Consider the following 14,738-nt stretch of genomic DNA (forward strand, 5'->3'; position numbering starts at 1 on the left):
GTGTCTTCTTTGACTTTAGTGTTGATGACTATTGCCAGCAATGTCCTGCCTACCAGAAAGATAACATTGAATTGAAACTGTGTTTCTCATTTCTAGTGAAAAAAGCAAAGTCTTCAAATACCTGACTTGCACACTAAGTATGAGGGGCACTATGGGGTGCTGTGACTGTTGGAAAATGAAGAAGCTTCTCATAAATTATAAGTAGACTTTGCATCTTTTTGGAACATGGAAAAGCTCTTTTAAACAAGTATTAAATGCAATTTAAAAAACAGCTCTTTGCTCCAGGATGCAAGATATGGAGAAGCAGCCAGCCAGTGGGTTGTAGAGGTGAGGAGGATGAGGGATGGAGCAGCCTCCTTCTCCTCGTGCCCAGGAGCAATGCAGCATATTCTTTTGCTCTTCTTAGCTCTCTGCTTATCAGAGAATCACAGAATATGTCTGGTTGGAAGAGATCTCAAAGATCATCCAGTCCAACCCTCAACCCAGCACTGAAGGGTCAACACTAATCCCTAAGTGCCAGGTCCACACACCACTTGGACACCCCCAGGGAGGGTGACGCCACCACTACCCTGGCCAGACCATTCCAATGTTTGATAACCCTTTCAGTGAAGAAGTATTTCGTAATATCAGCCTAAATCCTCCCTGATGCAACTTGGAACCATTTCCTCTAGTCCTGTTGCTTGTCATCAAGAAGAGGCTGGCCCCCTCCTTATTCCAACCGCCCTTCAGGTAGTTGCAGAGAGCAAAAAGGTCTCCCCTCAGCCTCCTCTCCTCTAGACTGAACAACCCCATCTCCTCATAGGTCATGTGCTCCAGGCACTTCACAAGCCTCATTGTCCTTCTCTGGACATGCTCCAGCACCTCACTATCCTTCCTCTTACTGAAATATTAAAGAAAACTAGATTATTTTTTTTCTGATATTTTTTCATATTTGCATTACAGGGAAAAAAAAAAATCTGTATGCCTAAAGAGATATTTCTATTCACATTGGAGGAAAATGTGTGCCTGTACAGGCTAGTGCCAACTGTCTGTCAGCCAGCATCCTGGAACCAGGCTCTGAAGCATGACTGGTGCCTCTGCTCCTTCCCTCTTCTTTCACTGCTGGTTGGTGTCTGCACAAAGACCATAGGCTGAAGCACTAGCAAGTCCTGTCCTTTGTCTATGTTACAGCTATGTCTTGGGCCTAAGAAATGACAACTGTAGGACTTGTGATGACTTGACAAATCACACATCAGTGCTATCTACCCTCCAGCCAGCACCGAATGAGTGATGCATTATAAATCCAGATCCTTTAAGAATGAAGAGATTAAAGAAGCAAAAAAGAAGTTTCTTAATCCCTGCCTCAAGCAGTTTTAAACCTCCTTCTTGCTTGGGGTCCTACATAAATCAAGACACAGAACTGGCTATATTCTACAAATAAATCTGCCTTGATATTTACTTCTCACATAACTTCTCTGTAACAAAATCTGAGTTCCCTACCAAATATGCTAATAAAATGTCAACCATTCTATAATTTAGCAGCAGCATCATAACAATACTTTCTTCAGTTATATGTCATTCTTTCAGAGAGCACTTGACATACTGCTTACCCATAAAAAGTTAAATTAATGTCTTCATATATAATTTAGTCTTTTGTTTTTTACTACTGAAACTCACTAAATACAAACCATCTGTACAGCAATTAATCATGCGTGAATACAAACCAAATGCAGGATAAAGTAGCCTGAAGAGTCTCCCACAAGTAATTTCCACATGCACTGAAGGAAAAGCATTTTTAGAAAGGTTTCTATAGTAATTGTTTCTGCTAGAATGAACAGTCACAGTAGTGGCAGAGGACACTTAACACTAAGTATTGCAATAGGATTAAAGAACATATATGTTTGGTTTTTTTTTAAAGAATAGGAGTTACTAAAAAGAATAGCAGTGCTGACCTGTTTATAAAACATATTTTTCACATATAGAGAACCTTCTGTTTGAGATGTGGTGATACTTTACAAATAATCTTGAATTCAGCCTTTCAAGCACCCAGAGGAGAACTGATAGCAAACATATCACAACGTAAAATGTGTACCCAAGACAGCATACCATTCTGAAAACTGGAATCAAAGTTCCACAGATATCAATAAAGACACCAAAAAGTAGTGGCCAGTTTTGTGCCTGATCTGGGGAATGCCAATTTGAAGCTGCTCCATCACTGCATTTCTTTCAACTGCACTGTACCTGAGGGAGCTGGGATTGTTTAGCCTGGAGAAGAGGAGGCTCAGGGGAGACCTTATTGCTCTCTACAGCTGCTTGAAAGGAGATTGTAGACAGGTGGGGGGTGATCCCTTCTCCCCAGCAACCAGCAAGAGAGCAAGAGGATACAGTCTCAAGCTGCACCAGGGGGAGTTTAGGCTCAAGGTGAGGAGAAGGTTCATCACAGAAAGAGTGATTGGCCATTGGAATGTGCTTCCCAGGGATATGGTGGAGTCACTGTCCCTGGAGGTGTTCAAAAAGGACTGGACATGGCACTTGAAGCCATGGTTTAGTTAGTCATGAGGTATTAGGTAATAGGTTGGACTTGATCTCTGAAGTCTTTTCCAACCTGGTTGATTCTATGATTCCATGATTCTACCCTGCACACCAACCTGCCCAGTGCTTGCTGCTGTGGTTAGTTACAGGCAAAGCCTGTCCTGAAGCACAAAGCTGGAACTCGAGTTGCTGTGTTGTCTTTAGCTTTAAACTGGAAAACAAAACCCCTAAAGTAGTGCTCATGGCAGTGATCCAGAGCTTGAGCTGAGTTGAAGCTGGCTTGTTACATCCACCCAGATGCAATCACAGCTCTCAGGTAGGCATGTTTACAGTCACTTTGAACCACAAAATCCATCCTTCCAGAACATGTGCACCCGTACTGTGAGGGGTCACCCTTTCTAGCCCTTGTTCATTTAGACCAGTGACACTAGTCTTCTGATGTTAAGTAGTTTTAAAGATTTTCATGTTTAGTTGCAAATCAGACCAACTGAACAGTTAAACAACAAAGAGCTGTTTGCCACTACTTTAAGAATCCCATTCTTCTTTTTTCAGTTGCATGGAATTTTTCTGCCATTAACTTAGCCTGTCACAATTTTCTTTCACTGCACATATTTGCAGATGCCAGAAGCATTCACAAATCAAGCCTTTGGCAGGTTGCAGGCTGAGTCTCATTCTCACCTACACTTTGGTGCCTCAGGGGACACGCTGTCTTCTCCAGCTGAAGCGCACAGGTATGCCTTTGCTTTCCTCAGCCGACTGTGCTCATTTCCAGCTGAACCACTTGGCACTCCGAAACCAAGGTAAGACCACTTCAGTATATAATTTTCCTGCTAAGCATGGAACTAAAGTAAGTTGGAGTTTTGCTAGTGCTTATTTCTCTGTTAAAGAGACTCATGGTTAAAGAGTCATTGCTATTGAAGGTCACGATGTTAGATAAACTGTGATGTGTGCTTACCAAGAATAGTCTTACCATGTATACCTTTATTTGACTACCATGCTGTCACAGTAATTGAGGCTTAAGTCATCTCTGAGTCTGTGCATTATTCTGATGGTGTAAAATTTAAAGTCCACCACTCCAGGAAAATGTTTACTCAGTTTTGCCTTGGACACTGGCTCCATGGCCAGTAGCTGAGGAGCCGGGTACAGCTTCACAGATGCTTGCTGGTATTGTTTCCCAGTTACATGCAGTTACATGCATTTGTTACATGCATTTGTTACATGCAGTTATTTGGAGTTGTGGCAGGTTAGAGGAGCTGAAGCAGCACAAAGGGCTGGTGACCCAAGGGTCACCTTCTCTACTTGTGGTTGATGAAATAGCCATCGAGATATGGCTGTTGTGTCATGTGCTATGTAGAGCCAAGTGAACCAAACCTATGGGAAGTCTGTAACATTAAATACTTGGAAAGCTTTTGCTTATGTTCCCCTGCTCTGAGGTATTTTGTCTTAGCTCATTCACTACAGCAGCAACTAGGTGAGGAAGAATGGAGCCAGGAAGCACACTTTGGGTATGCTAACACAGGGTTACCCCAACAGCTGGAGCTGCATCAGGGCATGCTGGCCCTGCTGGTGCCTACAGATGAAAAGAGAGATGGAAGGTGCAAAGATGGGGGGGCAAGCTGTGGTTTGGGAGATCTGCTTGATGGCAGAATGCTGGGTTGTCTTTTATACCCATGACTGCCTTCTCCAACAGAGGTTTTGTTTTGGCAAGTTTTCAGTTTCCTCCATGTGAGCAGGAAGGATGTGAAGTAAATGCCATAATGAACCTCCCTTGGGTTCACACTGAGGTTGCCCTGTATGGTTCTTTTGCATTGATATTAATATTACCTGCTTCACCACACTTTAAGATGTGGTTATAATCTTGTCTCTGCCAAAATCCATAGCACTTGGCATCAGACATTTCTCACTGGCATCTTCATTAACACCTCAGTCTTTTTTTTAAGTTAATTAAGAAAAAAAAATCTACAGAGAAAGATTTAGATCTCTGCAAACAGCCCTGCTGAATTTAGTTGCAATTAAATAGCTCGTATTTGAGGACTACAATATTCATGCTGATAGCATTGTTTTTATTTTACACTAAGTGTGAGTATAGGTTGGACTCGATGATCCTCGAGGTCCTTTCCAACCTAAGTGATACTGTGATACTGTGATACTGTGATGTTTCCAGAGCCTTCTCAGAAAGCCCTTTTGAGGTATCCCTCTGCTTTCATGTTTCTTTCAGTCCCAAAATTTCCATCATTTTCACTAGAACAAAGTCAAGAACAGATTTCCTTTTGATCTTTGTATTTTTGTTATGGCTCTGTCTCTTTGCTAAAGTCTTGCTCTGGGTAAGCTCGCATGTAAGGGGTGCTTTGGTGAGGCAGAGCACCAAGTGACCTAGCTGTTCTCTTGCAGTAGTACCAGTTTGAATTTCACAAGGAGGCATGAAGGTGGGGCTGGCCATCCTCTTATATCTGAGTAAGTACAGATGTTACAGTTACTCTAAGACAATTTTAAAATATTGTCATGTGATTTACATATTTCTCCAAGACTTTGTTAAAGTGCTTCTAATAAGTACACTATTAAGACACAAATGATGGTAAGACCTTATTTCCCACCCTCCTGCTTAGGATATAGGAGGGATACAAAGCATTAAAGTACAAATAAAAGGTACATGTTGTAACTGAGCCTGAATCAGATCCTGAAAGGGACAATCAGTTTCTGCTAATGAATAATGAGTGTGGGCCTGCATAAACAGGAAGAGCAGGCTGACCAAAGTTGGGCAATGCTTTGTACCTAGAGAATCAAGCATCACTCATCATCTGAAATACGGCCTGAGCCACAGACTGAAATCTGGTTGTAAAATACTGTATTTTTACCTTTGTAATTGCACTACTGTTTCTAGCTTTCTGTAGGATCTTCTTCTATTGATTGGTTGGTTTTTTCAGCTGCAGTTTTTTGTATCAAGTTGAGCCAAGTAAAGCTGAAGAGATAAAGCCTTCAAGGTAGCCATTGCTGTTCAGGATGGAACTTGTCTAAAAGCACGAGCCCTGTAAGGAAAGTCTTAACATAATGAAGAAAATATTTGAAGTTGTTTCAGACAAAATGAACAAAAAGATCCTGGCATTATTTAGAGAATTCAATTTTTTTCTGTTTAATTATTAACGACCATTCAATAGTATCTGAACAGAGGATTCATTGCAAATCATCAGAAAATCTGATGTCAATCACGGTCTAATTTCCACCATTGCCACTTGAAATTAAGAGAAATCAGCAGAACTAACACAAATCTGGCTCTGCTCACAGAGTCAGTTGAGATGCCTGGGCTTCTGCTGCAGGAGTGCTGGCTACGGGTATGTAGAGAGCATAATAAATTATTGCTGGAATGTTTACTGTGCAATAATTTGCTGAAAATCTAACTTTTAGCATAGATTTGCAATATGGTAGTTGTATATTTGTATAGTGATTTTGCAGCAGATACATTCATTATCAAAACTCTGCGAGATTCTACCAAATTATTTTATTAAGTACAATAGGAGTATAGGCAAAGGATAATATAGTTTTCTGCTGATGTTGAGATTTAACTGATTTTGTCTGAAGAACACTGTTGTGTATAAAACCCAATTTAATTTCTCTTTGATCTTGTTTTTTGCTCAGTGCTGATAAGACTCTACCATGCACAGGATGACTGTGATGCTGGGTCCTGCCACCCAGCTGTTGGGGACCTCCTCCTGGGTCGAAGCAAGCAATTAACAGCCTCATCAACCTGTGGGATGACCAGCCCCCAGAAATACTGCATTATAGGCTACCTAGAGGTTAGTTTGCTCCTTCCTTTTTAATAAAATGAACTCTGCTTACTGGCAATATTCTCACCTGTAAAAGGAATTTGCCCAGACTAGGAAGTTTCTGTTGGATTTATCTGAACTATCCTTGTTATGGGTTTAAGAACTGGGATGTCTTAACCATAGAGATATCCTCCAGGAGTACCACAGAGGTGCAGGGAGGCAGACACCAGAAAATGTAACCTTTTGTTATTTCATTCTACCATGCCTGCATCTATATAAACGGACAACACAGGCTGTTCTGCCCCTTTTTCCTCTCTCTCCTGCTCACATTGCAGACTGCTAGCTCTTGTTTGATATTTTGGGAGAGGCTTTTGTCCTTGAGCGGCCTGGCTAATTTTTACTGCATCATTTGGGACTGGGTAGAGAGATATGGGGGGGCAAGCATTGAGGCCTGGTGTTTTGGCACGGTGGAGGGAAGGTTTTGGCCTAATAAGGTTATTGTAAGCCCAGGCTGGAGGGAACTGGGCTAAGGCTGAATATGAATTTTGCATATTTTGTATGGTTTTGTACTGTTGTATATAGTTGTGAACCGTACTTCCATTTAAATTCCCAATTCTTTCCAAATCCTTTTGGGGAGGGATAAAAGAGTTTCTGTCCCCTCTAAACTAAGACAATAATCAAAGAGTGTGATATAACAAGGCTGTGCCTTATTGCAGCACATGTGGAGGGTTTGGCAGTGATGTATAGATTCTCAAGAGGAATAAACATCTATGAGATGCAAATGAGCACAGGGATTTCTGAAGGAGCTTTACTCTGCCAGTCCTTTTCCCAGTCATGTCTTCCTGGCATTAAGTGAATGGCTACTTTTTAGTTTTGCTCATTAAAAGGAGCAATAAAAAATAATATTTTCACTTGCCTGTACTTTTCCTTTCACTTATATAAATACAGAATAATGAAAAGGAACAACTGTTCTGCAATAATCCCTGACTGAATATCTCATCTAGATAAAACAGGGAGTGGATGTGTGCAGTTCTGCCAAATGCTTCAATAACCTAAGCTCTCCTTGCTAGAGATTTGTGAATGAAGTGACAGAGTAATTTTTGTATTTGTAATATATTTGTATCTCATCTTCTAAATTATACATTCATACACTTATTGAGTATGTTGTAGAATGACAGAATGTAATACATATTTATTGTGATGTTTAAAAAGCATGCATTATGCCATACCTGTAAACCAATATCTCTTTGTTTGTTTAATTGTGAATAATTCTGGTATTTAATAATACACAGATGTGCAAAACATTCCTAAAACTTCTCTGTAGATCCTGAGTATGCCAGGCACTGTGCCTCCCCCCACTTCCCCTTCCAACCCAGCTCTTGCTACTGACTCCCACTTTCTGTTTTCAGCAGCATCCCTGCCAGCCTCGCAGCCACGGGCACTGAATCTGTGCTTCCACCTTCAGCTCCCTTTGGGGTGCTGTGTTGTTGCCTCTTCCCTCTGCCAGTGTCCCTGCAAGCCAGCTAGACATCACCTTCTGCTTTGGCTTATCTGCAAGCCCTCATGCTCACGTGCTGCCAAAATCTCGTAGTCTGTGTAGTGCAGCCACCCCTGGCCAGCTTGAGCAACCCCTCCAGTGCAGCCACTGGTCATATGCTTCCCCATGGTCCTGCTGGCTGTGATCCTGTGCTGCTTGGGCTTGTCCACATGATTCAACATGTCATCTCCCAGCCCAGCATGTTAACCGTGTCTTAGTTCCTTATGTCTCTCAACCCCCCTTGTATCATCTTAAATAGTAGCTCCTGTGCCCTCTCTTTCAAAGTCCTTTTACAGACAAAAGCCTCTTATTCACCATTGAGATATTGGCCAATCATTGCTACCTTCATCTTCTGCTTGATACATTTTCAATCAAGATCCTCTCCTCCTACTGACATCCTGATTTTCCTTCTTTGCATCATTTTCAAACTTTCTTAGTTTCTGTATTTCTACAAAAGGCACTGACAGTGGTCAGGATGGTGGTGTCAACTCAGGCCACCCATTTACATTGTACCTGGATCCAGTCTTGCCTTTCATTTGTAACAGCATCTGTCTGCTGCTCCTGGCTGGGTCTCTGAGCTGCTAGAAAATATGCAAAAGGGAAGAAAATTGTAAAACTGATTTAGTGAATGTTCCTCTCAAGGCTTCTTCACATCTTGAAAGATCCAGTTCTCTCTTGTATCCCCTCTGCCTCTTCAGTGTTATCTCTGGATGAAAAGTTTGTACAGCATTTATGAGAGATGAATAAAAGCTCAAGTTTAAAAAAAATTCTCCTGAGGAACTCTTGCAGAACAAGCCCTCCAGCAGGTAAACCCAGAATTAACAGCTTGACAAACATTTCTGTGCTTTTACTGGGATCTCTTCTCCATAACTGAAAAAGTGTATTTTTAGTAGAGTTTGCCTGGAGCAAACTGAGGCCAACATTTACTATGCACATGCTTTGTGCATGCAATGATATTCTTGAGCTTGTCCTTTATATATGAAATATGGAATGATTAAAAGCACAGTCACTCAAAGCAATATGACAGATTTAGGTTTTGCAGTGGCATGTGTACATCCACTGGATATTTAGGTAAGAGACCAAAATCACCTTCTATTCTGCTGTTTTGTTTTCTAGGCTGAACAGAAGTGCTTTCTCTGTGATTCCAGATACCCATATAATCCCTATACACAACACAACAGTCACTTGGTTGAAAATGTTATCACAACTTTTCAGACTGATAGGAGAAAGAAGTGGTGGCAGTCAGAAAATGGTAAGTTTCTGTAAGAAAATATTACTGCAAAGCATTACTGTGAGATTTATGCAACTGACACTCACCAGGTTGCCTTCATGGAGAGATGAAATGAAGCTGCAACTATTCTTTGATTTGGTATTACTGAGTGATTTAAACCTGTTTGTGTGTAGCAATACAGAATTTCAGAAATGCTTTTTCACTACAGCTCTTCCAGAGCCGGCCAGAGGACCTGTGGCAGTGTTGTTTTATACACAGTAGCCATGTATTTTTCACATTGTGTCTGCCTTTCAGGGAGATGTGGTTTGTGGCAAAAGGTACGCTAGCCCACAGATGGGGAATGACAGAAACACAAATACTCATTTAAACAAACAAACAAACAGTGCTTGCAGTGTAAAGCACTAATAATCTAAGAAATAATTAAACCCTGGCTATCAGCACCCTTATTGCCATGAGTTAATTTTGTCACAATCTTCTCCGTAGTAGAGTTCTTCGCTGATATCATAGAATCATAGAATAGTTTGGGTTCAGAGTGACCTTTAAAGGTCATCTATTCCAACCCTCCTGCAGTGAGCAGGGACATCTTCCACTAGACCAGGTTGCTCAGAGCCCTATGCAACCTGACTTAAACATTTCCAGGGATGGGCCATCTACTACTGATTTGGGCAGAACGCTCCAGTGTTTCATCACCCTCATTGTAAAATAAATTCTTCCATACCCCTAGTCTAAATCTGCCCTTGTTTAGTTTAAAACCATTATCCCTTGTCCTATTGTAACAGGGCCTGATTAAAAGTGTGTCCCAATTTTTCTTAGAGACCTCCTTTAAGTATCAAAAGGCTTCAATATATTTTCCATGAAGCCTTCTCTTCTCCAGGCTGAACCATCCCAACACTCTCAGCCTTTCCTCACAGGTGATGTATTCCATTCTTCTGATTATTTCTGTGGCCCTCCTCTGAATCCGCTCTATCAGGCCCTTGTCTTTTTTGTGCTGCAGACTCCAAAGCTGGACACAGTACTCCAGGTGGGGTCTCACCAGAATCAAGCAGAGGGGGAGAATCACTTCCCTTGACTCGCTGGCCACGCTTCTTTTGATGTAGCCCAGGATATGGTTGGCCTTCTGGGCTGCAAGCCCATGTTTTCAGCTCATGCCCAGTTTTTCATCCACCAGTACCCACAAGTCCTTCTCCACAGGGCTGCTCCCAAAATCCTTTCATCCCCCATGCTCTAGTGATACTGAGGGTTGCCCTGGCTTAGGTGCAGGACCTTGCTCTTGGCCTTGTTGAAGTTCAGGAAGTTCACACAGGCTCACTTTTTGAGCTTGTCCAGATCCTTTGGGTTGGCTTCCCATCCCCCACCATGTCAACTACGCCTCTCATATCTGTGTCATCTGCAAAGTTGGTGAGAGTGCATTTACATTATCTTATTTGACATGCAGTGAATATGCAAAAAATACTTCACTGTGTGGAAATTAAGGTATAGAAAAATATTTTAGTTCTGTTTTTGACTGTCCAAATAAAAATTCATAAGCCTTTTAATTTTGTGGAGTTTGGGAAGGAACTCCCACCATTTTGGGATACCACTGCCAGTAAAGCTGTGGGCCAGCTGTGAGGGGATCTATTCTTCCTCTTCCCATCCTTCTTCTGGGATGAGGTCCCATGTACAGCCTGATCATCAGGAGCACTGGGATGCTGTCTGCAGATGTGAACAATGGGGCTATTAGCTGAATTCTTTACAGTGAATCCACTGAACTGTGAGCATTTTCCATGCTCGTTGCAATTTTGGAAGGTGCCTGATGTGATAGCTCTGCTTGTGACCAATTTTCAGTCTGGCGGTATAGAAACGTTTAAGAGATCTGTTTAGCATGAAGAAAAGTCTGTGTTTTTATTATGTTTTGTTGTTGTTGTTTTTTCTTTTTTCTTGGAAATAAGCATAGAAAGGTTGAACAGGTTTTTTAAAATTCTGACTGGTTGCAGGAAGACATAACTGGTTAGGCCACACCTTGAGTACTGTGTCCAGTTCTGGGCCCCTCAGTTCAGGAAAGATGTTGAGTTCCTGGAACGTGTCCAGAGAAGGGCAACAAAGCTGGTGAGGAGTTTGGAAAACAAGCCCTATGAGGAAAGACTGAGGGAGCTGGGATTGCTTAGCCTGGAGAAGAGGAGACTCAGGGGTGACCTTATTACTCTCTACAACTACCTAAAGGGAGGTTGTAGACAGGCAGAGGTTGGTCTCTTCTCCCAGGCAACCAGCACCAGAACAAGAGGGCACAGTCTCAAGCTGCACCAGGGGAGATTTAGGCTGGATGTTAGGAAGGAGTTCTTCATAGAAAGAGTGATTGCCCATTGGAATGGGCTGCCCAGGGAGGTGGTGGAGTCACCATCACTGGAGGAAGAGACTGGATGGGGTGCTGGTGCCATGGTTTAGTTGTTTAGATGATGTTGCATGATAGGTTGGACTCGATAATCTCAAAGTTCTTTTCCAACCTGGTTAATTCCTATTCTATTCTATTCTATTCTATTCTATTCTATTCTATTCTATTCTATTCTATTCTATTCTATTCTATTCTATTCTATTCTATTCTATTCTTACCATCACCATGAACTGATGGTGATCTTACCATGCAAATGATCTAAACAGGACCTTTAGCTGTCTTCTGCAGTCTCACTAACATGCACCATTGTCAGTGCCAGAAAGGCAGCACATTGCATTGTCCATGAAAAAGTGATACAGCTGCACGACAGCTTAGAGCACCGAGGATGCCTTAAGGAGCCCAGCTACTGTAATGGAAAAGGCATCTTGAAATTCCCTGTGGAAAAGAACCCTTCCAATGTGTGCATTGTGCTCTTCATGTAATTTTCATTCTCTTTTCAGGCATTGACCATGTCAGCATTAGATTGGACCTAGAAACTTTATTCCAGTTCAGCCACCTTATCCTGACTTTCAAGGTACATCTTTTGCCCAAGCTATTATGTAATGGTATATGCTAATTACCTAACCACAAGAATAAATTGCTTAGAGAGGCAGTGAAAGCTCCATCTTTAGAGGCTTGTAAGAACTGATTAGATAAACAGCTGTCAAGTGTGATTAAGTTACAGTTGATCCTGCCTTAGGGGAGCAAGATAGACTGAGTAGCTTCCTATTCATATGCCTTCTGATCCTATTTTCTGAGAATTAAATCAGTAAAAATATAAATTGCAAAATTGAGCCTTAAATTTTAGGACATATCTGAACTGCAATTGCTCTTTCAAATTTAGTTCAACCTTCTCATTGTGATCTAGATCTCTACATTTTTTTTCCTACAAAATTCCTAGATTGTTATGATAAACTTCCTTACTTAAAAGGTAGTTTTGTATCTAAATGAAAATTTACTCTTTCCTTTTGCATGAGAGTGGTTCATAAGAAGAATCCATCTTCTTCATGGAGTGATGTAACCAGGGCATTAGTCTTGTAGTGACACAGAATTTTAATTGGTAGCTGTTGGCATCCCCAAATAGGAATGTCAGTACCTCAACCCCTCAGGTGTCTTATCAATGCTTGGTTAAAAAATTCTTGAAATAATGTTTCTTGCAGACATTTCGGCCTGCAGCAATGCTGGTTGAGCGCTCCACTGACTTTGGACAGACCTGGAAAGTGTTTCGGTATTTTGCACAGGACTGTGCAGCTTCTTTTCCCAACATCTCATCTGGGCCAGCCAAAAATATGGGAGACATCATTTGTGATTCAAGATACTCAGACATTGAGCCCTCCACTGAAGGCGAGGTATTGCCATGTGTCTATGTTTGTATGAATTCAGATAATATGTGGCTACTTGTCTGGAGCTGAAAGTCTCTCGTGTTTCCATCAGATCCACTTCCACAGGTTCTAAGATGTGAAATGCTCTTGACTTTACTGAAGTAAGGAGGAAACAACAAACACTGCATTTTACCATCACTTTCACACCCAAATTAACTAGTAAAACAACATGTACAAAACTTCTAGTGTTCTTTCCTGGTTGCCAGATTCACATAGAAGTCCTCCTCAGAAAAGATCTTGACTCTCCTTCAGTTTCTATCCTAAAGGCAAGGGATTGTCCTTCAATTTCTTTTGGTGGGAGCTCATCCTATTTCTACATCACTCTAGAGCATTGTTTTTCCTTCCCTCTGACATATCAATACACCAAAAGTTCTTTTTGCCTCACTTAGCCAAGGCTAGATTGAAAGGATGACAGCACTTGCTGAATTGGGGCCACATCATTGTTCTTTTCTTTCAGGGGATCAGTAAAGTGGTATTAGTAACTCCTTAATCTCAGGTGACAGTCTTTACATCCAAAAATAAGAACTTCAATAACCTATAGAGCTGTATTCATTTGTTTTGCAGGTGGTTTTAAAAGCTTTGGATCCCAGCTTTGAAATAGAAAATCCCTATGTGCCATATATCCAAGGTATGGACAGCACAGGTTTTCTCTAGAGGTGCTTTGATAGTGTTTTTTTTCACTGCAAGAATCAACAGCTCAGCTGGTCTAAGTCAACAATGTTGAAAATTAGGTACCTAAAGATCTTAGAGAGACACCCATATTAATAAATAAAATAGTCCAGTCTTGTTCTCTAACCTTGAGGGCAAACAGCACAGCTCTGCAGACCTCATCTATGCAACTAAACTGTCTTTTCTTCTGGCATCAAGTGCCTCAATCCACACTGCTTTTTGGGAGCAATCCCAGAGGTGTGCACGATCCCATGAAGGCAGTGACTGGGAATATACAAGTTGGCCCTAGCCACAGCCATAAAAGGAGGGTCCTAACACATATGCAGCTGTGTACCAGGAGTGGGTCCATGCCCTGGCACTGTGTAGGTTACTGGTATTAGACAATATCAGATAATTTTCACTGTTTCTTCAGTATGGGGGGGTAATTCTCAGATGACTGATCCAAGCTGAAGATTTCATGCTGTTTATTTTTGAGTGAACTTGGGATTTTGATTTCTGTTCTTTCCTTTCAGAGCTCATTACGTTGACAAACCTAAGGATCAATTTTACTAAACTTCACACCCTTGGGGATGCTCTGCTTGGAAGGAGACACAGCAATCCCCTTGAGAAGTACTACTATGCTGTCTATGAGATGGTTGTACAGGGCAGCTGCTTTTGCAATGGCCATGCCAGCCAGTGTGAGCCTGTGCAGAGTCTGAGGGGAGATGTTTTCCATCAGTCTAGGATGGTGCGTGATCAACACTGTCTCCAACTGTGGCAGTCCCTTCCTGATATTTGGGGGAAAGGAAGAGATGGAGGAAGAGAGAGGAGGGAAGAGCTTTAATGATCTTTAGATTGACCATTTGCAACTCCAAGTCGTAAAATGTTTCAGTACAGGTTCTTTTATTTAAAACCCTGGGTTGGATTGCTCAGAAGTTTTCTCTTTGTTAGCACTAGCAACTGGAACAAGACATGTTGGTAATAGTAGGAAAATACCAGAGCTCTAATGATGCAAATGTAATGCAGTAAGTAGCCTGTGGTGTGTGTAGACTTGAATGGCCACTTGTTGAGTGCATTCCACACACCAGCTGGGCTCAGCAGTTCTGCAGAGGGATAGGAGGTATTGGCACAAAGAATAGCTGATAATGCAAAGCTAAGCCATGAAAAATGGATTATTAAAAAATTCAGGAACATGATTGTAGATTCTTTCTATCTGGGAACAAGACATTTGTTCTCATGGAAACTATGTATCTCTATATAG

At 41.6% G+C, this 14,738-nt stretch overlaps 1 protein-coding gene across 1 annotated transcript in view; it reads left to right on the forward strand.

Annotated features, from left to right (window-relative positions):
* Positions 1-3,186: 3,186 nt before the first annotated feature.
* LAMB4 (laminin subunit beta 4) overlaps positions 3,187-14,738 on the forward strand; it is a 49,544-nt gene continuing 37,992 nt past the window's right edge. Inside the window, exons 1-8 of the mRNA XM_068166753.1 lie at positions 3,187-3,242; positions 4,903-4,965; positions 6,145-6,302; positions 8,926-9,061; positions 11,909-11,982; positions 12,608-12,796; positions 13,394-13,457; positions 14,011-14,225. Of these exons, the coding sequence (XP_068022854.1) occupies positions 4,932-4,965; positions 6,145-6,302; positions 8,926-9,061; positions 11,909-11,982; positions 12,608-12,796; positions 13,394-13,457; positions 14,011-14,225 (870 nt within the window). The 5' untranslated portion in view covers positions 3,187-3,242; positions 4,903-4,931. The remainder of the gene's footprint in view (positions 3,243-4,902; positions 4,966-6,144; positions 6,303-8,925; positions 9,062-11,908; positions 11,983-12,607; positions 12,797-13,393; positions 13,458-14,010; positions 14,226-14,738) is intronic.

Source organism: Melanerpes formicivorus, unplaced genomic scaffold (genome assembly GCF_026170545.1).
Source record: "Melanerpes formicivorus ecotype bairdi unplaced genomic scaffold, bMelFor1.0.p_v2 SCAF_3, whole genome shotgun sequence".
Classification (NCBI taxonomy): Eukaryota; Metazoa; Chordata; class Aves; order Piciformes; family Picidae; genus Melanerpes; species Melanerpes formicivorus.